Raw genomic sequence first — 26,522 nt, forward strand, 5'->3', positions numbered from 1 at the left:
TTGAGTGAGGTAGCTCAAACCAAAAAAGAGGAACACTGTATGTCACATATGAGATTCTAATTTTGAATATTTACATTTCTGAGTTTAGGTTGGAGTGTCTATAGAGAGTGGGAAGTAAGAAACATACCATGCAGGGAGATGGAAGGGTTTAAGGCGTTGGGGAGGGCTAGTGAAATACTTGTTATGTGGATGTAGACAGGCAAACTATAGGAGTAAAAGACGTAAATGAGGGCAAGGTGGGGGATGGGTTTGGGTGATGAGCGATGGAGAAAAGAAGGGTTGAGGGAAAGGGTTATTCAAAACCAGGGGTTATGAAAAGGCCATATGGAAACATATTACTCTATAAGAAAACAAGAATAATGTAATTGGGAGGGAGAGTGTGAGTAGAGATAACCCAGCAAGGGGGTATAATGTTGGTCCCAGAGACTATGGGCAAATCCCAGTGTGAGGTATGGGACACCTCTCTAGAACCAGAGAGTTCCCAGAGGCCGCCAAAACAATAGAGGCTATTGCCATTGCTCCTGGTTGCCCATGGGAACTAGATGGTAAGACCCTGTTGTTGAAGACAGCACACGTTTGGTTGTAGGACTTAGGAACTTCGACCTGGAGCTGATGTAGAGACTCTCTGTGTGTGCCAGTGCAGAGCTTGTGTTGTCTTTCCTCAGAAATACCAAATACTTCTTCATTAATGAGAATTCTCCAAGTGATACATTTAGACAATTGAAGATGTTAAAACAGGCCGGGCGGTGGTGGCGCACGCCTTTAATCCCAGCACTCGGGAGGCAGAGCCAGGCGGATCTCTGTGAGTTCGAGGCCAGTCTGGACTACCAAGTGAGTCCCAGGAGAGGCGCAAAGCTACACAGAGAAACCCTGTCTTGAAAAAACCAAAAAAAAAAAAAAAAAAAAAAAGATGTTAAAACAATCATTTAACATCTTTCAATCACATGTGTATATATATACGCATATGTATGTAAACATATATATATATATGTTTAACAAACTTTTCTTGTAGCACTGTTCTTTGAATAGCTTATTTAATATAAAGATTTATTAACACTAATGGCTAAAGCAAAGTGATCCAGTGAAGTGTTGGCATTGCTATAAAAATGTTAGTTTAGACTATAGCATTCTATGCTATAGTCCGTCTGTAACTTATTAAAACTTGTGTTTGAACTTGCTTCCTGAGGACTTACATTAATGGTTTCTTGCAGTGGAGCCTTTGGAGGTAATCAAGATTATATGCAAAAGTGAGGGCACCTAACACTCATGATATCTATAGTGGCTTCATTAGGTGAGGGAGAGAGACCCAAGGGAGCAAGCCTGTCCCACCTCAGCCTGTGCCGCTCTGTCTACCTGGGGACATAGGGATCCAGGCAGCCAGAAGCCTCACCTCCAAAACACATAAGGAATACATATCTTTAGTTTATGAATCACCTAGCCTGTTGTATTGAGTTATGACAACAGAATATATGATAAAACAATATTAAATACTATAAGTAAAAGAAATCGGGTGTTCCCAGGTGATCAGTTAAACAGAATCACCCATAGTTTGCCTATAGACATGGGAGCCAGTCCTCAAACAAATCTCATTCTTTAAGTCTTTGGGCATTACTCAAACAAACCAGAAGGTGGCATAGTTGGTACCAGAGAGAAACAGGAAAAAAAGCATTTCAGAAAAAGTCTTCCCTTATAGGAGAATCGAAACTGCTTTTCACTTCCGTTCACCCTGCCAGCATCAGACACACCCTGCTGTTTCTCAGCCGGTCTGAGCTGGTATCCACATAGATGTGCTGGCTAGTAAAGCTGTAATCAAGACTAAATGAAGTTCTTTTTCTCTGATATCTCAGGAGGAAGAAAATACAGACACCAGTTTTTCCACCAAAATGGACAATTTTTCCTTTTTTTTTTTTTTCTTCAAACATAGAAGAAATTTGAAAGTTTGGGTAAGTACGAAATCTCTCCTGTTATTGTTACTATTATTGGTGTCTACAGCAATGGTTCACTGAACAGGCAGAAATGTACTCTGTGGTTAGAAAGCTTAAATATACTTCAAAACAAAACTAATAATATTCTGAGCCTAGAACTTCTAGACTATGTGTTGTTTATGAAAGGAGTCTGCTTTATATTAGTCATAGCATTCTATTAAAGATGTAGTTGAAAATATGGGAGACCTCTATTAATATCCTCAAAGAAATGCAGCATCTTCAGGAAAAAATAAATATTTTAATCAATGAAAGACACAACCCCCCAATCACTCTAAGGAACAGGAAGTTTAGAAAATGGAGTCCTTGACTGTCTCTTGGATATTAATGTAAAATCAGATGTATCTGGGAGAAGCAGAAATGGACTGCTTGCTAGAGCTTCCTGTAGTAAGTTTTGGAATTGGGGCAGTTTGTGTTCCTGATAAGAATCAGAGACTTGCATCTGATTCCCCCAAAGCAACCGATAATGTTATTGAAGGGGGATGTGTAGCTGAATAAAGACCTCCTTTCAGAAAAGCTGACAAACTCAAAGTCATAATTCATAAGTGTGTGGTTTCAGCCATGAGAATTCTGTTCCTTCTTTATACTATGTAAGCTCAGAGGGAACTCCGAGAGATACTTTAATGTGTGTGTGTGTGTGTGTGTGTGTGTTTCTGTTTGTGTGTGATCAACATGTATATATATTACATATCATCAAAATACATTTTAAGCATGAACTATACCCCAGAACAACACACACACACACACACACACACACACACACACACACACACGCCCACACATCACTATTTTAAGGTCCTAATTAATCTTCCTCCTGTTCACTTTTCCTAAGGGATTTTATATACATGTGATACTGGAGCACATTTCAGGGTTTCTGCAAGCCTTTTAGAACACAGGACAGTCTAAAGAAACCATTAATACAATGGCACATGGAAAGAAGTTTCATGGCCTAGAGTGTATTCTCCCAAAGGGGCCTCTTTGGTGCTTTTAAAGCATTATTTAAAGGAAGAGCTATCAAGACTCTACAAAGGCTTCATAATAGTGGTTCTCAACCTGTAGGTGGTGACTCCTTTGGGTAGGGTGGGAGATCAAATGACCTTTTCATGGGGGTCACCTAAGACAATTGCAAAACACAGATATTTACATTACTGTTCATAACAGTAGCACAATTACACTTATGAAGTAGCAATGAAAATAATTTTATGGCTGGGGACCCTCACACATGAGGAACTGTGTTAAAAGGTCGCAGCATTAGGGAGGTTGAGAACCACTGCTCTAGAGGAAATAGTGTGGAAAGTGAAACCTGTTCAGTTACATAAACTAGGAGTGAAAACGTTGAAAATCGTCCCCTGTTAATTTTATTTGCTTACTTTCTCAACCAAATATCCCAGCCCAGATCTCCATGCTTCCAACTCTGACATGAAGACTCAACTTTACACTCTGATGTATTTATGGCATACAGCTCAGGCACAAATAAGTCACCTAACTCATGACTCCACCTTGTATTTTTATGCTATGACACACAGAGCGGCGGGGACCACATGTGTATAACTATGATAAAGTTAGTGAGACTCCAGGTGTCCTGATAAGATGTGGCACAAGAACTCTGGACTTGTACTCAGGAGCCTGGGCACACCAGGTAACTGAATGAGCATCATGTGCTCACTCGGTGTCTCAGCAGTGAGTGGGCAGCAGAGCTGGGCTACACAGGGGAGTGAAAGCAGGTAGCAGTTGAGGCTCAGAGCTAGACAGTTGAGGTGCATGTGGGTGTATGAGGCTTTGCTTTTATGTGGGAGTGACTAGTGGTCAGTGGGACCAGGTGTTAGACAGCTGTAAAATCAGTAAAGGCACTGTCATCTCCTGCCTCCTTCTCCTTGCCCACAAGTCAGATCAATTGTACAAACAGTGACAAACTGGAGATGACAGTTCTCTGTCATTCACACAGCTCTTTCCTTATGTCTGGGTCATTTCTGTTGAGTCCAGACTTTCATCCCTCAAAATGAAGAAGAATGGCTCTTAAGATCTGTTTTGCTTTACAATTTGTTCATCAAGCAGTACTGGAAAGCTATAATGGTACAAGTGCTAGGAAGTTGGACCAGGCCAAGGTGGGCTACTGTGACAGAGAAGATAGCATTTTCTAATGCCTGGTGTCCTTCAGAATCTTCCCTTTCAGGTCCAGCCAATACTACATATACTTAAATGTTAAGAAGTTATATAAAATAGTGTACCTGTCTGGCCATTAATAAGTATGAACTTTAGGTTTGAAACAGGATATGTAAGGAATTATGCACTTCTGTCAGGAAAGAAAAGGTAGACTGTTGTCTTAAAACAAGGTCACTCAAGTGATAAAAGGTACTACAATGACCTCTGAAGTAGAAGGTGATATCATTGCACAGGCTTCTGGCAGAGAAAACATGATCATTTGGAATATAACCTTAGGAATTGTGCTATTGAGCTGTTCTTGGAGGATTGTGTGCAGCAACACTGAGATGCTACTGGAGGTGTGTATGAGGAAGTTTGCTGTTGCAGTCCCTTGCGTGGTGTAGGGGAATCCAACTTTCTGACATTGTGGCAGGTAGTCATCCACAAAGTTCACGTTTGAAAACCAGGCCGTCCACTTACAGCATCTCTGTCTCTCTGTCTCTGTGTCTGTGTCTGTGTCTCTCTGTATCTCTCTCTCTGTGTATCTCTCTCTCTCTTTCTCTCTCTCTCTCTTTCTCTCTCTCTCTCTTTCTCTCTCTCTCTCTCTCTCTCTCTCTCTCTCTCTCTCTCACACACACACACACACACACACACAATGTTTTAACTAAGTTTATAACTATGGGTTGGACTATATAACTGTCCTTGTCTGTGTGCAGCCAGGGAGCTGTGCATTAGATAAGCCTGTACAATATAAATAAAATATTTTTCTGTCTGCTTTTATGAAATTTAAAGTGGAACAGAATACATGAAGGTTTCTTAATATGTGGCTGAAGAGATGGTGAGTGGGTAAGGAGAGCACTTGCTGTGTGTGCAAGTATGAAAACTTGAGTCAGAATCCTCAGCTTGCACTTCCAAAACCCTGGGGCAGTGAACTTCCTGTAACCCAAGCACACATCTATGTGGAGACTGGGAAGTTGTTGGTTCTTGCTGGTTGCCAGGTTAGCTGCAGTCTGGGTAAGAAAACCTCACTCAAGGAAATAAAATGGGTAGTAATAAAGCAAGACTCACAATGTCTTAAACCACACAAGTACATGCATATGCACACTCTCTCACACACACATACAAAAGCATGCATGCTGCACACAAATTTAATGCAAATAAGTAAAAAATTGAAATGCCATCATAAAAAACATTATTTTGTATGCTAACTAAAACTGTTAATGAAACAATGAACAGGTAGGATGAGGGGACATCATTAAAGGACTTTCTGATATGCTAGTGTTGTAAATTCCATTATAAACAGGCAACTTAAATTCATTGTGTAAGAGTCCTCTTCATTGAAATCAGTCTGAGTATTTGGAAAGTTTATCCCAATTCAAAGTCTGCAAGTGGGACATTAATCTTTCTTTTAGACTTTCATCCCCAAGAAAACAGAGAGAGAGGGGCGGGGGAGCAAATAAATCACATGAGACAGCAAGAAGATTGACTAGGAACAAGTTTATCATCTAAAAATACTATACAAATATGGATGGAAAGACATGTTTCAGATCACAAGCTGGTACCTAGTGAGGTGTTTGTACTTACTCTTGTCTGGTGAGCTTTATTAATGGTGAGGGTAGATCTGCTTCTTCAGTTAGTCTTTGTTTTCATGTGCTGGAGATCTAACCCCAGGTCTACCACTGAGCTATATCCACAAGGTAGATAATGTTAGATAAAGTTTTAGAGAAATTAAAGAAAACAAAACTCAGAATTAACTGTGAGTGGAAAAGCACATCAGATCTAGTCCTGAAATCTGATGTAGAAATATTAACTGTTTGATAAAATTTTGAGACTTGAATACCTAGCCTTGAACTAGTCATTACACTCAGTTTTAGAGCACACATAGTCTTGTTGCTATGCAGCCTCTATTTTATTTTAGTCATCTGTTTATTTCATCATCTATTTTAGAGGTATTGGTGGCTTTTTAAATGAATGTGATTTATATGACATGAGCTTCTCTCCATGATACAGTTCTGATGTTTCTCCATAATTTTATTTATGTAACTTTCTACAGAGTCCTTTTTCCCATTCTCAGAAAACTGTAAAATGAATTGCTAAATAGTCTTATTATTTAAAAAAATTCCAGAGCCAAATATTGGAATGAAAAACTAAGAGATCAGAGGAATAGGACAAGTCACAGAAAAAAAATCTCACCTCACCTACACCTCAGTCCCCAAAGAGACCTACTTCCTGTCTACCCACGCCGATATGCCTTTCTGTTCTGCCATCTCACTTCCTCTCTCTGCCCAGCTGCATCACTTCTTCTTCCTGCCCAGCTCTGTCACTTCCTGTCTGTACAGAACTCCAGAACTTTATGGTTAGTGCTGGGTTCAAAAGTATGTACCACCACACCTGGCTCTGTTCCCAGTGTGGCCTTGAGTCACAGAGATCCAGACAGATCTCTGCCTCCCGAGTGATAGGATTAAAGACATGTGCTACCATTGTCTGACCTCCATGTTTACTATAATGGCTGGCTTTTTCCTCTGATCCTCAGATAAACTTCATTAGGGTGCACAATATATTGGGGACACAACACATCACCACAGAAAACACACCCCTAAGCAGAAATTACTGTAGTAGGTTAACTCTGTGTGTCCTTGAACTTGAGGGAAATACACTCACAGAATATGTTCTCTGTGTTGGTGCTTTAGTTGACTCCCTCTTGTATGTGTCAGAGCTGTCTCTGTCCTTGCTGAATCAGAAAGTCAGACTCTTTTCCCACTAAAATTGTTGACTTATAAGGTAAGTATATACTTAATTAGATAAAAAGCATTCAGATTGTTTTCCAGATGAGCTGAAATGATTTGCATTCCTACCAGCACTTTCCAAAACCTCCATTCACTCTATGCTTTCACCAGCATTTGGGGTTTTAATGCCAGCCATTCTGGTTGGCATGTGTTATCACATCCATGCAGTTTAATTTTGAATGTCTGCAACTGGTTAAGATTTTGGAATGGGGAGGGCCTGATCTATTGCATCCACTCACGTGGCTGTCGAGAGCCCCACTGCTTTGTGATCCTCTGATTAGTCCTATCTTTGTCCTCAGCTCCAACCCAGAATCAGCAAATTGCCCCTAGTCCACCTAGGTAGAGACCTTCCCACCCTCAGAACTTAACTATGCTCCCTGTCGTGTTGGCTGTCTTCAGGGACGTAACTTCAAAAGTCTAAACTTTCCAAATGCATTGATCTTGTTTCTTGTCACTATAGTGGGAACATCAGTGACCTCTGTGACCTACAGCCTTACACTGGGCAGTGAGACTCCTTTCCCTGATTCTCAAGTCAGTTTTGGTAAGTCATATATTTCATCTCACTTTTCAAAGTTTATTCATATAAAGTTGGTTGTAATATCCTCTGATTCATTTAACTTTTGTATCATCTGGTAAGTTCTTCTATTGCTATTTTATTCTTGATGGATTCGCCCACATGTGTGTCAATTCTATCACCGTTAATTGAGTACCACTTTTGGATTTTGTTTGGTATCTCCGTTGTGACTGTGTTTTCTACTTTTTTCTTTAAATTTCTTATTTTAACTCTATTTTCTCCCTCTTTCTTCCCTGTCTTTACTGTGTTGCACTTTGAACTCACTAAATAATCATTCTTTTATTTTTATAAAAAAATTTCAAGCCTATAAGCTCCACAGATATGGTCGGTACTGTTTCTTTCAAGTTTTGATACTCAATATTTTCCTTACTGTTTGATTTTAAATGTTTTCTCTTTAATGCATGCCTTTTTAATTTTGCATTGTTTTTAATTCAACTTTCATCTGCAATCACCACCATCCACATGCAGTTGTAAGAAATAACCATATGGTCTGTATACCTTTTATCAAGGTTCCCTAATGGCAAAGTCTGTCAACGCTACATATAGTAAAACTTCACATTGACATTTGTACATTCAAAACACAGATGTTGCAACACAGACATTTCTCTTATGGGTCTTTCTAGCTGCGCTCACTCTTTGTACTCCTTCTTTCCTTAACTCCAGTAGCTTCTAATCTGCTGTCTATTATTATGACCTTGCATTTCAAGAATACATGTAAGTGGAAGTGAACAGATTGTGGCATTAGGGGTTGGCTTTTTCCATAAGCACAGTTCTCTTAGGGTTTATGAAGGTTGTTGTATATTGTGGCTTGAATATAAAATATCCCCTGGAGGCTCATGTGCTAAAGGCTTTGTCCCCACAATGTACAGAAATGCTGCATCATGAAAAGGGAGTGGATCATTCAGACTGTGAACTAATGCATAGATTAAACCATTGGTAGATTTGTGGTTTGATAGCCTTATTGGAAGATGGTACAAACTAAAGAAATGACCTAGTTACAGGAAGAATGTTAGTAGAGGCATGCTTTGAAGAGTTTATTTCATCTACCAGACTCTTCCTCTCTGATTCCTTCTCCCTCTCTGCTTCCTGACTGACATGAGGTGGGCAGCTCTTCTCCACTGTGCCTTTCCTCAGAGTTATTTCTGGCTTAACTTTGCTTAACTTAACCATCTCCAGTTCCACTTGTTTTTCTGTAAATGACGTAATTTTGTTTTGTGGCTGCATATTTCACTATTATTGCTTAGAGCTTCAGAGGTTTAGTTCTTTATCATCATGGCAGGGAGCATGGAGGCAGCAGGCAGAGGCTGGAGCAATAACTGAGGGATACATCATGATCTGAAGGCCAAGATAGAGACACTGAGCTTGACATGAGCCCTGGAAACCTCAAAGCCCACTCCCAGTAACACACTTCCTCTGACAAGGCTACATCTTCTATTCTTTCTAATCTTTCTCAAATAGCCCTGGTGGCTAAGCATTCAAAATTTGAGCCTATGGGGACCATTCTTTTTTTTATTTTATAATTTAATTTAATTTTACATATCAGCAACGGATTCCCTTGTTCTCTCCCCCTCCCACCCCACCCCACCCCCACCTTCCCCCCAGCCCACTCCTGATTCCCATCTCCTCCAGGGCAAAGACTTCCCTGAGGATTGAGTTCAACTTGGTAGATTCAGTCCAGGAAGGTCCAGTCCCCTCCTCCCAGGCTGAGCCAAGCGACCCTGCATAAGTCCCAGGTTCCAAACAGCCAGCACATGCACTGAGGACAGGTCCTGGTCCCACTGCCTGGATGCCTCCCAAACAGATCAAGCTAATCAATTGTCTCACTTATCCAGAGGGCCTGATCCAGTTGGGGGCTCCTCAGCTACTGGTTCATAGTTCATGTGTTTCCATTCGTTTGGCTATTTGTCCCTGTGTTTTTTCTAATTTTGGTCTCAACAATTCTCACTCATACAATCACTCCTCTTTCTCGCCAATTGGACTCCTGGAGCTCCACCTGGGGCCTGGCCTTGGATCTCTGCATCCGGTTCCCTAGGTCATTGATGGGGTTTCTAGCACGACAGTTAGGGTGTTTGACCATCCTATCACCAGAGAAGGTCAGTTCCAGCTTTCTCTCAACCATTGCCAGTAGTCTATTGTGGAGGTTGTCCGCTGTCCCCATACTTATTCAATATAGTACTTGAAGTTCTACCCAGAGCAATAAGACAACATAAGGAGATTAAGGGGATACAAATTGGAAAGGAAGAAGTCAAGCTTTCCCTATTTGCAGATGACATGATAGTATACTTGAGTGACCCCAAAGATTCAACCAAGGAACTGATACAGCTTATAACACCTTCAGCAACATAGCAGGATACAAGATCAACTCAAAAAAATCAGCCCTCCTATATACAATTGACAAACAGGCTGAGAGGGAAATCAGAGATACATCACCCTTTACAATAGCCGCAAATGATATCAAATACCTTGGGGTAACACTAACCAAGCAAATGAAGGACCTATATGGGAGCCATTCTTATTCAAACTACCATAGCCTCTATTATTTTGAGATATGTCCCTTGTATCCCTAGTCTCCCTAGGACTTTTATCGTCAAAAAAGTGCTGGATTTTGTCAAAGGCCTTTTCGACATCTAATGAGATGATCATGTGTTTTTTCTCTTTCAATCTGTTTATATGGTGGGTTACATTTTTCTATTTGTATACATATATATATATGTATATGTATATATCCATATATATGGATCTTTCAAATGATGCTAACTTGATCATGGTGAATGATATATTTTATATGTCCTTGGATTTTGTTTGCAAATATTTTATTGAGAATTGTTACATCTATGTTCATAAGGAAAATTAATCTGCAATTCTCTTATATTATTTGGTCTTTATGTGATATAGGTATGAGGGTAACTGTGGACTTGTATAAAGAATTTGGCAATGTTCTTTGTTTCTATTTTGAGAAATAATTTGAGGAGATTCGTGTTAATTCTTCTTTGAAAGTCTTCAGAATTCTGCCTTATAACCGTCTGGCCCTGGGCTTGTTTTGCTTGGGAGATTTAATTACTGCTTCTTTTTCATTAGAAATAGATCTGTTTAAATTGCTTATTTGACCTTGATTTAACTTTGGTAGTTAGTATATATCAAGAAAATTATCCATTTCCTTTAAAATTTTCTATTTTGGTGTAGAACAGGCTTTTAAAGTATGTTCATATGATTCTCTGAATTTCCTCCATATCTGTAGTTATGTCTCCCTTTTTGTTGCTAAATTTTGTTCATTTGGATATTCTCACTCTGTGTTTAGTTAATTTGGATAAGGATTTGTCAATATTATTGATTTTCTCAAAGAACCAACTCTGCTTTATTGACTGTTTGTATTGTTTATTATTTGTTTGTTTGTTTCTATTTTATTGATTTCAACCCTGAGTTTGATTATTTTTGCCAACTATTCCTTTTGGATTATTTCTTCTTTTTGTTCTAGAGCTTTCAGGTGTGCTATTAAGTTACAAAGATGAGCTAGTTCTCTCAATTTTTTTAAATGTAAGCACTTAGTGCTATGAACTTATTTCTTATAACTGCCTTCATTGTATCCCGTAACTTTGAGTATGTTATGTCTTCATTTTCATTCAATTCTAAAATGTTTTTAATTTCTTAATTTCTGTCTTGACCCATTTTTAATTCAGTTGTTCAGTTTTCATGTGTGTGTAAGCTTTCTGTTGCTGAATCCAAACCTTAATCCATGGTGATCAGATAGAATGCAGGATGCTATTTCAGTTTTCTTGTATCTGTTGAGACTTGCTTTGTGTCTGAGTCTGTGGTCAGTTTGGAGAAAGTTCCATGAGGTGTTACAAAGATGGTATATTCTTTTTGTGTGGCTGAAATGTTCTGTAAATATACATTAGGTCCATTTAGTTTATGATGTTATTTATCCAACATTTCTCTGTTTAGTTTTTGTCTGGATGACCTGTCTATTGGTGAGAGTGGGTTATTGAATTCACCCACTATTAGTGTGTGAGTCAATATGTGATTTTAGTAATGTATTGTTTCTTTTATGAATTTGGGTGCCCTTGTTTTGATGTATAGATTTGGTAGATTTTCTTTTTCTTTGATGAGTATGTACTGTCTGTCCCTAACTCACCTGAATAGTTTTGGTTTAAAGTCTATTTTGTCAGATATTAAAATGGCTATACCAGCTTAATCCTAGGGTCTATTTTCTGGGAATATATTTTTCCATCCTGCTCTGAGGTGATGTTTATCCTTGATGTTAAGGCATATTTGTTGGACACAGCAGAAGGATGAATCTTGTTTTCGTATGCATCATGTGAGTTTGTATTTTTTTTGTTGGTGGTGGTGAATTGAGACCATTGGTAATGAGAGTCATCTATGAGCAGTTTGTTGATTTCCATTTGTGCTAGCTAGTTTTACATCAATCTTACACAAGCTAGAGTCAATCAGAGATTAAAAAGAGCCTTATCTGAGAAATGTGTCCATAAGATGAGGCTCTAGGCAAGCCTGCAAGGCATCTCCTTAATTAATAATTGATGGCAGAAGGCCCAGCCCATTATAAGTGGTACCATCCCTAGGTTGGTGATCTTAGGTTCTATTAAGAAACAAAAACAGGCTGAGCAAGCCATGAGGAACAAGCCAGTAAACAGGACTCCTTCATGCCATGTGCATCAGCTCCTGCCTCCAGGTTCCTGCCCTGTTTGAGTTCCTGTCCTAACTTCCTTCATTGATGAACAGTGATATGGAAGTGTAATTCAAATAAACCCTTTCCTTCCAAAGTTGCTTTAGACATGGTGTTTCATCACATAAATTATAACTAAGACAGCATTATTTTGTTGTTCTGGTGTGGGTTTCTTACCCCCTTTTTAATTTGCTGATATGAGACAATTATTTCTTGTGTTTCCTTGGGTGTGTTTAACCTCTTCAGTTTAATCACCTTCTAGCACCTCTGTAGAATTGGATTTGTAGATAGATGCTGCTTATATTTTGTTTTTATATTGGAATCCTTTCTCCATCAACTGTTATTGCAAGTTTTGCTGGTTATAGTGGTGTAGGCTGGCATCTGTGATCTCTAAGTCTTTCTGACTTTTAGAGTCTCAACTGAAAACTGGAATGTAATTCTAATAAGTCTACCTTCATATGTTACTTGGTGATTTTCCCTCGAAGCTTTTCACATTCTTTCTTTGTTCTGCTCATTTAATGTTTTGATCATTATATGTCATGGGAAATTTCTTTTCTAATCCAGTCTATTTGATGTTCTGTATGCTTTTTTTTTCCTTTGGTTTTTCAAGACAGGTTTTCTCTGTGTAGTTTTTGTTGCCTGTCCTGGATCTCATTCTGTAGACCAGGCTGGCCTCGAACTCACAGAGATTTTCCTGGCTCTGCCTCCCGAGTGCTGGGATTAAAGGAGTGTGCCACCACCACCCAGCTTCTTAAACCTTGATAGATACACCTTTCCTTAGGTTAGGGAAATGTTCTTTTATGGTTTTATTGAAAATATTTTCTGTGCCTTCTTCTGGGTTTCTTTTCCTTCTTCTATTCCTATTATTCATAGATTTGGACTTTACACAGGGTCCCAGATTTCCAGGATGTTGTGTGACCAAGGTTCTGATTTCTTCTATCTTGTCTTCAATGCCTGAGAGTCTCTCTTCCAGTTCTAGTATTCTGTTGGTGAAACTTGCCTTTGAGCTTTGAGAATGAATTCCTAAATTTTTCATTTCCACTTTTACCTATCAATATTCCTCAAATTGTTCTACACATTAGAAACAAAAGGATCATTACCAAACTCTTTTTAATGAGGCTACAATTACCCTGATATCCAAACCACACAAAGATGCAATAAAGAAAGAGAACTGCAGACCAATCTCCCTCATGAACATTGATGCAAAAATACCCAACAAAATATTGGCAAGCTGAATCCAAGACACATCAAAAAAATTATCCACCATGACCAGGTAGGCTTCATCCCAGGGATGCAAGGATGGTTTAACATACGAAAATCTGTCAATACACCATATAAACAAACTGAAAGAAAAAACACATGATTATTTCATTAGATGCTGAAAAAGCCTTTGACAAAATCCAACACCCCTTCATGATAAAGGTCTTAGAGAGATCAGGAATAAAAGGAACATACCTAAACATGAAGATTTTCTTGTACATATTTCATAATATTTATTATGTCTTGTGTTACATATGTAAATATATGACCCATTTCAAGTTCACTTTGGGTCTAAAGTGGATTTCCCATTACTCTAGCATCATTTGTTAGAATCCTCCACACAATCAACTTTTGCATCTGTCTCGAGTATCATTTGGATATATTTGCATGAGTCTATTTCTGGGACTTTAATCAGCTCTGTTGATATATTTGTCTCTTCACTAATAGCACAGACCTTAAATAATTGCAGTTGTCAAAAATGTCTTGAAACACTTCCTTACCTTATTCTTTAATCTATTGTACTGTATTCTCTGATTTTTCCATATAAATTTTACAATAATACTGTCTACCCATAAAACTACTGAAATTATGCTAAAAATTTTTCAAACTTTTTTAAAAAGTAATGTGCATCAGATGGCCTTGACCAATCTTGGGGGTTGCAAAACAAAAAGAATAGACATGAACATGAAAGATTTGTGCAGAGCAGGAAGGATGAACAGAGTGATGAGGTAGGAGGTACATATGTGAAAATATAAAATGAAGCAAATAAAGCTAACATAAAAAAATCAAGTATAGAATAAGTGTGGGGGGTGGGAGTGGGGGGTGGGGTATATTATGTATATATTTGTATTTATGTATGCATATGTGTATGTATATGGGATTTATTGAAATGACTTGCAGGCTAATCCAACAATGTCTGGCTGTGAACAGAAGGTCCAAGAATCCAATAGTTGCTTCCTCTTTCTATGTCCTTATATAGACTTCCAGCAGAAGGCATAGTCCAGATTAAAGGTGTGTCATTCTTCCCCAGTATCCAGATCAATTGTGTGTGTCTTCCTACCTCAAAGGACTAGACTCAAAGTGGATTCACCCAAAATCTCTCACAGGTGTACTTGATTGTACATGCATTTATTCATTCATTGTAGTTACTTTCAAGATTACAATCCATTACTTGATTGTAGTCCATTTAAAATGTAATTAAGTTGATGACCAATAATAGCCGTCACACTGGGCTTGTCTTGAGCTTTTGAAAACTTCAAAACCTGTCAGTGACATACTTCCTCCAACAAGGTCACACCTCCTAATCCTTTCAAATAGTACCACTCCCCTAAACATTCAATTGTACAAACCTATAGGGGTCATTCTTATTCAAACCACCACAATGCCCCAAAGTTTATTTCTATAGTGATTCTAAAATCCATCAAGTTGACAGTCATGTGCACCCACATGAAACATACACCCAAATGCACTAAATAAACTCATAAAAATCATGAAGATTATATTATGATTGGCAAACATTCTGTGTGATTTCAGTTATTTTAAATTTGTTGGAGTTTTGCTTTATAGTTTAGGAAATGGAAAATCTTGACTATTAAAAAATGGTCTTTTTGGTTCTTAGATTATTCTATAAATGCTATTCAGAGCCTATTGATTGATGGTAATGTTATACTGGTAATGTTAAATTTTTCTATATGTTTTCTATTGCTTTTTAACTATTGTATCAACTGTTACAGCAAAGAAAGGTATTAGTGCCTATAGTTATTTATGTAGATTTGCTTAGAATTGTAAAACCTTAACAGTGTTTACATTACCCATTTTGCAATGGTGATATAAATTTTGCCTGGTGCAAATACCTTTAGGATTTCTGTAACATCTTGTTGGGTGACCTTTTATCAATATATAATATCCCTGTCTCTGATTATTTTCTTTATTCTGTTATCCTGTTATCTACTTTGTCTGTAGTTTGTGAGTATAACTATGTCTGTATTTAATTGAATGATATTTGAATGATATGGATCTATCTATACTTTTACTTTCAATTGCTCATATCATATTTCAATTGGGTGTCATATAAACAGGATAGAGTATAGCTATTGTTTTAATTCAGTCTACCTATTCTGTATTTTTAATTTCTGTATATAAACATTTATATTGAAAGTAATTATTGATATGTTAGGACTTAATCCTGCTTCTGCACTCTCTCTATTCTCTATTTTTTTTTTCGTTGTCCATCTTATCTTTCTGTCTTCTTTTGAGCTACTTGACAATTTTTCTATAATTACATTTATATGCATATTTCAATGGATTACTTTTTATAGCTTCTAAAATGATTTCTTTAGATATTTTACTGTATATACACAATTATGGTCATCTAATGACATCATTTTGCTAATTAGATTAAAATGTTAAAACCTGTCTATGACAATACCACCCAGAACGCACCCAATCTCATCTTTGCTGTTTATTAAGCAGTGCAATGTTATTCATTATGTGACACTATTTACAGTGCAAGAAAAGCCACTAGGTACAACAAAGCCCACTATACGAGTTTATTAGGGGACGGGGAACAAAAGGAGGTGCTTAGGCCTATAGAAAGGTTGTGCAAGAAGAGAGAGGATGGATAGATGGAACCTGCTTTTTATAGGTTCCCCCTGCACATGCACAGATGGGCTTAGATAGCTATGCCATGCATGTGCATAGATTGCGTGATCACGCTGTGAGCAAATTATGTGATCACACAGCACATGGATTACATAGAATGTAAGGCCCTGGGATGACTAAACCTCTTGCCTAGCTACATGGGCGGTCATGTAGCTGGGGCAGTGGCTAGGAATTCTAACAATCTTGTCTGAAATGTTAAAACCTACCTCTCTTACTGTGTACATATTTTAGGTCTGTCCAATTTTAGGGCTGAATTATACAAAAGGTTCTCAGTCGATGGCATACACTTTCTCTAATCAGAAAGATGTAGACAAATAATTACGTCTGACCACATCTAACTGTCAATTACTTTGATAGCCTATCCTGGGATTTATATTTTCTGAGTAGATAACACAAAGCATCAGAATAGTTTACCAATGAGAAACCCAATTAATAGCTCAAAATATTAAGTATTTTATGCCTATCATAAATTTTTAACTACTGCTTAATATTCTATTCCTTTCTAACTATGCTTAACACTCATGTGTTCTATTTCATTTGTCTGTATCACATCAAGTTGAACAATCTATGCTTAGTTCTGCACTTAGTTTCATATTTTCTTTTCTTCTATATGCCAGGGTTGAATATCCTTAATAATACAGAAAACACACATTATAGTTGACAACCATAAAAAGGAAGATCTATGAATGGAAATATCCCCATATACTTTATATATAAGGCAAAGAAAGTAAATAAACTGGGAATAATGTGCTACAATTCAATAAAAAAAAAGTGTTGTGCATGTGTATTTGGTGGTATTTCTCTTGGTTGATATAAAATAAACTGGTGTCAGAAACTTTACAAATGTTTTGATATACGCATATTTTACCTATTTAAAAATGAATGTTTCACATTTTCACTTATAAACTACATCATTTTTCTTTTTCTCTATACAGCTATCAGAATGGCAGAGAAACTCAACCTCCCAAAAAATACAGATGACTGGACCAAAGAGGATGTAAACCTGTGGCTAGAAAGTCATAAGATTGGCCAAAAGCACAGGGAAATCTTGATGAGAGAGGATGTGAGTGGAGCAGTCTTGAAGTGGTTAAATAAAAACAATCTTGTTGAAATGGGCATAACCCATGGACCAGCAATCCAAATAGAAGAGCTATTCAAAGAATTGCAGAAAGCATCTTCAAAACATCCTACTCAGACACCTAAGAAGACAAAAGGCAGTAAAAATATTCCTAAAACCCAGACCGAAAGTAGAGAGACTTCAAAGCAAAACCAAAGGGGTGAAGAGAAATCAGATAAGGTGGATGCTTCTGCAGTGAGGCCAGAGGCTAAAAGTTCTAAATCAGAAAAAAATGAGCTGATGGGAGATAAAACAGAGCTACAGGATAAACAGTCATCTCCAGGACCAACATGTGTTGCATACCCTTTCAATGAATTCAGTAATCCATATCGTTACAAATTACATTTCATCCTACAGCCTGAAACAGGGCCACTCAATCTCATTGACCCGGTACATGAATTCAAAGCCTTCACAAACACAGCAACAGCCACAGAAGAGGACATCAAGATGAAATTTAGCAATGAGACCTTCCGATTTGCTTCAGCGTGTATGAATTCACGTACCAATGGCACCATTCATTTTGGAGTCGAAGACAAACCCCAGGGGAAAATTGTTGGTGTGGAACTCACCACTGTCACTAAAGACGCCCTAATTGACCACTTCAATCTGATGATAGAGCAGTATTTTGAGGTCCATCAGGTCCAACAAGCAAAGAAGTGTATTCGAGAGCCAAGATTTGTTGAAGTTTTACTGCCCAATAGTACTCCATCTAACAAATTTGTTATTGAAGTAGATGTCATTCCACAACATGCTGAATGCAGAGAAGACTATTTCCAGATCAAAATGCAACATCTTAAGAACCAAACATGGCAACAAAGTTCAAAATGCTCAGTCTTTGTGCGAGATGGGCCCCAAAGTAAGGACATCATAGGGAATAAAGCTGATTTCAAAGCCTTTAAGTTAGATTTAAAAGCAGTGGCAGACTCTAGGAAAGAAGCAGAAACAAACTGCAAAGTAAAAGCAAATGGAAAAAAGAGTGAGGGACAAAAGCTAATTGACCTGTTGACAGGATACCAGGATCTGTTAGATAAGTCACACTATGAGTGGTACATACTTGTTACAAACAAATGTCATCCAGATCAAACCAATCACTTAGATTTCCTGAAGGAAATTAAATGGTTTGCTGTGTTGGAATTTGATCCTGAATCTGAGTGCAATGGTGTAGTCAAGGCTTTCAAAAGAAGCCGAGTAGCAAACCTTCACTTTCCAAGCCTATTTGTAGAAGGAAAAACTACATTAAACGAGAAGATTTCTAGTCTGAATCTTTACCAGCAACCCAGCTGGATTTTCTGCAACGGCAGGTTAGACCTGGAAAGTGACAAATACAAACCCTTAGATGCAATTTCCTGGCAAAGAGAAAGAGCTTCCGAAGTCAGGAGGCTGATTTCATTTCTTACACGTGATGACATAATGCCAAAAGGGAGATTTTTGGTGGTATTTTTATTACTGTCCCCTGTGGATGATCCAAGAGACCCTCTGATTGAGACTTTCTGTGCTTTTTATCAAGATCTCAAAGGAATGGAAAATATGCTGTGTATTTGTGTACGCTCGCTCATATATCAGGTATGGAAAGACCTACTTGAAGCAAGATTATCAAGACAGCAAGATGAATTATTGAAACGAAGTATTTCTACTTTAAATCTTGCAGAGATAAATGGCACTATTCTTAAGTTAAAATCTTTAACTCAGTCTTCAAAGCGATTCTTGCCATCTGTTGGTTCATCTACTGTCCTTCTGAAAAAGGAAGAAGAAATCATGACTGCCTTGGAAATTCTCTGTGAGAATGAATGTGAAGGTACACTCTTGGAAAAAGACAAAAAGAAATTACTTGAATTCAAGACATCCAAAGAGGAAGACTTCTACAGGGGTGGCAAAGTGTCCTGGTGGAACTTCTACTTCTCTTCTGAAAACTATTCTTCATCATTTGTAAAAAGGGATAAATATGTAAAACTTGAAAAAAAAATTCAAGAATGGGCAGATTCTTCTCAACCAGTATGTGCAAAAATTATTCATCTGTATCACCATCCAGGCTGTGGAGGAACCACTTTGGCCATGCATATTCTCTGGGAGCTAAGACAGAAGTTCAGATGTGCTGTGCTGAAAAACAAGACAGAAGATTTCTCAGAAATTGGAGAACAGGTGACAAATTTAATCACCTATGGAGCAACCAGCCATCAGGAGTACTTACCTGTGCTGCTCCTCGTTGATGATTTTGAAGAGCAAGACAACGTCTACCTTCTTCAGGCCGCCATTCAAACTGCTGTTGCTAACAAATGTATTCGATATGAGAAGCCTCTGGTGATCATTCTAAATTGTACAAGGTCACAAAATCCTGAGAAAAGTGCAAAGATCCCAGACAGCATTGCTCTGGTACACCAACTGTCTGACAAAGAACAGAGAGCATTTGAGCTTAAATTGAAGGAGATCAAAGAACAGCATAAAAACTTTGAAGATTTTTATTCTTTTATGATCATGAAAACAAACTTTAACAGAGAGTATATAGAAAATGTAGTCAGGAACATTCTGAAAGGACAAAATGTTGCCACCAAGGAAGCAAAGCTCTTTGCTTTCCTGGCTCTTCTTAATGCATATGTACCTGACACTACCATTTCCCTCTCACAGTGTGAGTATTTCCTAGGAATCTCAAACAAGAAGGCTTTCTGGGGGACAGAGAAGTTTGAAGACAAGATGGGTACCTACTCTACAATTCTAATCAAATCGGAGGTGATAGAATGTGGGAGCTACTGTGGAGTGCGCATCATTCACCATTTGATTGCCACTGTCTCGCTGGAAGAGTTGAAGAGAAGCTACAACTTGAACAAAAGTGAAATTGTGATGGATATGCTCACAGAAAATGTGTTCTATGATATGGGTTTAGGAAAAAGCAAGTTTTTCCAAGATATGCAAACACTGCTGCTCACAAGACAACGCAACGAACATGAAGGTGAGACTGGAAACTGGTTCTCTCCATTCATTGAAGCATTACATAAAGAGGAAGGAAATGACGCAGTTAAAGATGTATTACTTGAAGCTACCCGTAGATTCAACCCTAATGCATTCATTTGCCAAGCCTTGGCAAGACATTTTTACCTTAAAGAGAAGGACTTTAAAAGTGCTCTAACCTGGGCAAAACAAGCAAAAAAGATAGAGCCTGATAATTCCTACATCTCAGATACACTAGGTCAAGTCTACAAAAGTAAAATAAGATGGTGGATAGATGACAACATAAGAAATGGGACTATCTCGGTTGATGAGCTAACAGAACTTCTAGATTCAGCTGTGCATGCATCAGATGCTTTCAAAGATTCTCAACAGCAAACTGAAGATAGAGAGTATGAAGGGAAAGAAAGACTGTATCAGAAGTCAAAAAGGAGGTATGATACTTACAATATAGCTGGTTATCAAGGAGAGATAGAAGTTGGGCTCTATACTATCCAGATCCTCCAACTCCTTCCTTTTTTTGACAACAAAAATGCACTATCTAAGCAAGATATGATCAACTTTATATCAGGAAATCGGGATCTCCCAGGAGATCTAAATGAATTTAAGTCAGCACTCAAGAATTTTATTCCATATCTAACTAACCTGCAATCTTCTTTGAAGAGATCCTTTGACTTTTTTGATGATTACTTTGTCCTTCTAAAACCCAGAAACAATATAAAGCAATATGAAGAGTCTAAAAATCGGAGTAAGGTGGGTGGGTACTTTAAGAGGTATGTAGATATATTTGGGCCCTTGGAAGAGTCACAAAATCAAAATTTTAGATCAAAGCTCAGTCTACCACTTCAAGTAGAAAGGACTCGGAGAGGCCTAGAAGCTTTAAAAGCAGACAAGTTTTCTGGACTCTTAGAATATCTTATCAAAAGTCCAAAAGACGCTGTGGGCTCCATGGAAGATATAGTGAACAAATACACTTCCCTTCTTGAGCAATGTGTTAGCAAAACCCAGCAAAAGGAAAAGCAAAATTTCATCTTGGCCAACATCATTCTCTCTTGTATTAATCCTACCTCAAAATTAGTGAAGCCAATTAAAAGACTGAAAGAGCAGCTTCGAGAGATCCTGCAACCAATTGGACTGACTTACCAATTTTCAGAACCTTATTTTCTAGCTTCTCTTTTATTCTGGCCAGAAAACCAACAACTAGATCAAGATTCTAAACAAATGGAAAAGTACGCTCGGGCACTGGAAAATTCTTTCAGGGGGCAATATAAACGCATGTACCGCACAAAGCAACCAATTGCATATTTCTTTCTTGGGAAAGGCAACAATAGAAACAGACTTATCCACAAAGGAAAAATTGATGAAAATTTTGAAAGGTCTGATATTAATTCCTTGTGGCATAGTGGAAAAGTATGGGAAGAGAAAAAAGTCCAGGATCTTTTGCTTCGTTTACAGGGACGAGCTGAAAACAACAATTTATACATAGAGTATGGAATCAATGAAAAAATCACAATACCAATTACACCCACTCACTTCGGTCAACTTAGAAGTGGGAGAAGCATAGAAAAGGTGTCTTTTTATCTAGGATTTTCCATTGGAGGCCTTCTTGCTTATGACATTAAAATTGTTTAAGAGCTTGAGTTTCCCCATCTAGAAATGTGGTTTTGGTTTCATCTTTTTCCTTTCCTTTAATTTACTTATAGATACAACTCAGTAATTCTGTGTAGTGGGAATGGAGATAATAGAAGAAAAACAAGGCTGAGCCTCAGGCTATTTCTGTGTAATGGGTACACAGAATCCTTTTATTCTTCCCTCTGTGTAACTATGTTGTCAAGAACTTATTCTAAACATCTGCAAAATAAAATTAAACCAAAATATGTAGATGGTTTTTGTCTTCATGGTCTCACTAGAATCTTGCTGGGAGGAGTCTTCCCCTGTCTCCTACATAAAACTTACCTCCGTAATTTATCAGTTCACTCTTTACTTCTAACTTACAAGTACATATTTATGGTATCCAACATGATGTTTTGAAATATGTATACATTATAAAATGACTAAACTAAATTAAGCTGAAGAATATATTCGTTGATTCACAAATTATGTCTTGTTATAAGAATATTTGAAATTTATTCTCCTAGCTCTCTCTCTCTCTCTCTCTCTCTCTCTCTCTCTCTCTCTCTCTCTCTCTCTCTCTCTCTCTCTGTGTGTGTGTGTGTGTGTGTGTGTGTGTGTGTGTGTGTTTGCTTTGTTTTTGTTTTTGTTTTGTGTTGCTGTTTTTTAATCAGAAGCTCTTTATGTAGCCCTGGCTGTCCTGGATCTCACTAAGTAAACCAGGCTGCCTTCAAACTCGCAGAGATCCACCTGCCTCTGCCTCCTAAGCACTAGGACTAAAGGTGTGCACCACCATGCCCAGCCTGGAATTTTCAATAATATGCCACTTTGTTAAGTACAGTCATCACACTATAAAATAGAGCCTCTTGACAAACTGGAGCATCATTCCCTTTTACTAGTATCACTTCATATCCAACACTTTCCTAACAATCACCATGTACTTTGTCCAGTGCCTTTCCTCCTATGAGTTCAGTTTCTTGGGTTCCACACTGATGTGAGAATATAGATTTTTTCTGCATTTGATTTATTTCACTTCTGCCAAATAATGATATTTAAAATTATTATTGGTGAAGATGTTTTAATGATTTAATTTTTTGATTAAATTAATTTTAAATCATTTTAATGATTTAAAAAAATCACTCTAATCAAACACAGTCTTAGTTTAGAAATTAGAGTGTCTGGTCATGGTTTTTTTTTTCTGAGCCCAGGTTTCAGTGCATTTTGCATAGAATCATTTATGCTGAAGTCTTACTTTCCTGGCTGATTCTTTTGAGCTCAATATTAGTACATGAGGCAAGCACTCTCTCCCCCATGACCCACCTTGGATACACAGCAAACACAGGTGTTTATTTCACCATTGGAAATCAGTGCAGCTGATTGCTAGTCTCAGTAGCAGCATGCCTTGTAAAGTCAGGGTGATATGGGCCAAGTCCTCTCAGAAGGTTGTCTGAATGAGTCCTCTGCCTAGATTCCTTTGGTAAACTGAGGAACTTTCTTCAAAGGCACCTCCTCATAAGGGGTTGGAGGTGAGAGGTCTCATATAGATTCATGAAGCTCTGAGTTCAATCCCCAGAACTAAAATAAATACTTTGGAGACTAAAGACTCAGTGATAAATCACTTACCTTGCATTTTTAAGGCACTAGGTTCAGTCTCCTGTACTGCAATAGAAATATTTTTAAAAGAAACTCTTAAACTCTGACTTTCTCAATGTCAGCAGTAGGCAAATTACAGACTATAGAATAAAGCAATTTTTTTAATATTGTTTCATTTACCCCAACTTCAGGAAAGAATTATTTCTAACACTGACTAGAGTGCCAACCTCCAAACAGTACAAAGGGCTTGCAAGGAATCCACAGCATTGGTGAGGCTAGGACTTTTCTATCTGAGGGGTTTTATGGAAGGAAAAAACTCACACAGTCTCTCTTGATGGTTTCTTTTCTTTAGTCTCTTCTTCTTGTCTCATCATGCTGTTCTCTCTCATACTGTACTACTACATTACTCCTCTGTTCCATTTCCCTTCACTGCTTAAATACTCCAGCTTCTGATAATCCAAGAACACCTACAGCCCCCATTTGGGGCTACAGAGTTAAATTATTTTCTGTAGCCTTGATTAATCAGAATTTATTTTCACAAATTGAGGTCATGAATGGGTTCAAGAAATTAATCATTTACCAGCTAGCAATCATTGGGCTGTTTTTGGATTTACAACCTAGACAGATAGTACAGCTGTGTGTCCTTGCTTACCTGGGATAGCTTATCTTAAACCATTAGCAAGGCATCTAGTCTAGGTAAAGCTCTTTTGAAGCTTTATGGTGCTCAGCCATAAAATTAAAGAAATTTGAGCCATTCTGGTTTCCAGTTTATCATTAATTTGAACTGTAATCTAAAGCAGCTCTAAGTGTGGCTCACAGGCCTCATGGAACAACAGGCCTTAGCTTATGAAACATGTCCTAGTATTTATTTTTATTCATCAAAACTCTGTCAATATACAATACAGCTTAAGGAGAAATCATCTTTCTAACAATCCACAGACATGAATCCAATAGATTGGGATGTTTCCATGAGATAAACACATACCTTACAGGCAGTGTGGAATTTCCCCACGCCCAATTCAATCAATGTCAGATATCAGAGAAAGATAGCAACAGCAAGCATGCAAAGTAACAGCAAAAACAAAAGACATTCCAGGATCTGTGGTCTTAGGGGCTTGCCTACCTGAGAAATATTCAGCAGGGGGATGCGTCCTGGTAGGCCATCACCCTGAACCTCAATCTACATTCTTTCACTGTTTCATATAATATACAGCAATCTAAAGTAGGGCTTTATAATTTCAATAGTGTATGAGCAACATGCTGTCTCAGTGACAGACATAATAGGCAAATGAAGCAATAATGTTCTTTTAACTCATTTCAGCCTGCATTAAATACTACCTCAATTACTCAAGTTTCAAGAGTTAGTAATAAATCCTGACAATTTACGTTCATCTGAAAACAAATTTTTAACTAATGCAGTAGGTTCCTGAATCTTCACAGGATTTATCTCACATCCTCCAAGGAATTGGTGCTCACCAAACTATCAAATGAATTTGTCATTTCCTATTCAGATAACTTAATTACAATGATATCATCAATTTAGTGGTTCTATATGGCATTCTATAGGATGTCTGAATCTATTCAAATGCTGTCATAACTAAGGGCTTAAGAGTTTATGCAGCCCTGTGGTAAAATTATTGATTCTTTTCCCTGATTTCAGGACCAGAATATAACATTTTGGATGGGTCAATGGTCTCAGATCATGTAGCCAAGGTTAACTTCAAAGGCTGTAGCAAAGATTCCACATCTGCTAAGGCAGCTACTACCACTCTGCTAAGTTTACAAATTTATTTATTGTCTACAGAAAAGCTCTTAGGCTGATTATAAAGAAGAAAAGGGGATATTATAGATATGATAGGATGAAAGGGTAAATTAATGAACCTACTTTTAAGAGCAACTTATTTTAAATTGCTATATATTTTAGTTTATTGATACAAATTTAAAGTTAATTTTGTTATATTTTATGTGTATTTCTACTCTTGTTTAAGGTATTATGTTTGTGCAACTAATTTAAAATTGTAATGTATCATTAAGAAATACAGATTAATAGTTGTACTTAATATGTATAGTAATATGATAATCAAACTTATAGTCATGTTAGTTAAGTTTTCTAGGTATACATAGATATATTTCAATTAGGTAGTTAATCTTCAAATACTTCAAAGACCTACAGAATATGGCATTTAAAATTTTTTAAAAACTTAGACTTTGCTGGACAATGAGACACGTCTGCTCCTGGCAGCACCAATTACTTCAAGGAGGATGATGGGCAGTGAAAAAAATCATTATGGAGTTTGCTTTCTTTGTTGCAAAAGTTAGCCACTGGGCAAAAAAGTGCCCTTATGTCAACTGATGACAGTATGTTGTATAAACTGAACATGCAGGACCCATAGGAAGGTGACCACTGAACTTTGCAAGGTGAAATGGTCCTTCAGTTTCCTGCTTTGCAGAAGAAATTGCCAGGCATTCTACAGGACACAGAGAGGAGTGTCAGAGAGTTTAGATCTATAGGTTGAAGAAAAATGCCCCAACATTGCAGAGGAATGTTGAGTAACTGTCCAGGTAGCCAGCTGTCTCTGTCATTCTAGATTTTTGGAAGTTGCTTATAATATTATTTCTGTTTACTTAGGTAATGTTATATCTTTCTGAGGTCTTTGATGTACTTAAAGTCTAGATAGTTTTAATTATAATTTTCCTTGGTTATGATAAAAGATAAATTAGATATGAAACTTTAGACTCATAAATATAAGATAGATAGAATATTTTCTTTAATTTTGCCAAATACAAAGATGTTATAACCATAATTCTTGCTTGATAACTGTTCTATTATATGTAATTTTACTATGTCAAAGTTAAAACCTTCCTTTTTGATTAGACAGAAAAGGGGATGTGCTGTGGGATGTCTTGTGTGCTGCAAATATGTGTTGCTCTGACTGGTAACCAGGCAGGAAGTATACTAGGATAAGCCGATGAGGAGAATTCTGGGAAGAGGAAAGCTAAGTCAGGAGATGCTGCTAGCTGCCACCATGAGAAACAAGATGTAAAGATACTGGTAAGCCATGAGCCATATGGGAAGGTATAGATTTATAGAAATGGGTTAATTTAAGATGTAAGATCTAGCTAGTAAGAAGTCTGAGTCACTAGGCCATACAGTTTATAATTAATATAAGCCTCT

General features: G+C 37.6%; 1 protein-coding gene across 1 annotated transcript; it reads left to right on the forward strand.

Annotated features, from left to right (window-relative positions):
• Positions 1–1,761: 1,761 nt before the first annotated feature.
• Samd9 (sterile alpha motif domain containing 9) lies at positions 1,762–22,024 on the forward strand. Its single transcript, XM_006991208.4, has 3 exons — positions 1,762–1,943; positions 7,371–7,451; positions 17,022–22,024. The coding sequence occupies exon 3, from the start codon at positions 17,030–17,032 to the stop codon at positions 21,773–21,775; it is 4,746 nt and encodes a 1,581-aa protein (XP_006991270.1). The 5' UTR covers positions 1,762–1,943; positions 7,371–7,451; positions 17,022–17,029; the 3' UTR covers positions 21,776–22,024.
• Positions 22,025–26,522: the final 4,498 nt, after the last annotated feature.

Source organism: Peromyscus maniculatus, chromosome 3, assembly GCF_049852395.1.
Source record: "Peromyscus maniculatus bairdii isolate BWxNUB_F1_BW_parent chromosome 3, HU_Pman_BW_mat_3.1, whole genome shotgun sequence".
Classification (NCBI taxonomy): domain Eukaryota; kingdom Metazoa; phylum Chordata; class Mammalia; order Rodentia; family Cricetidae; genus Peromyscus; species Peromyscus maniculatus.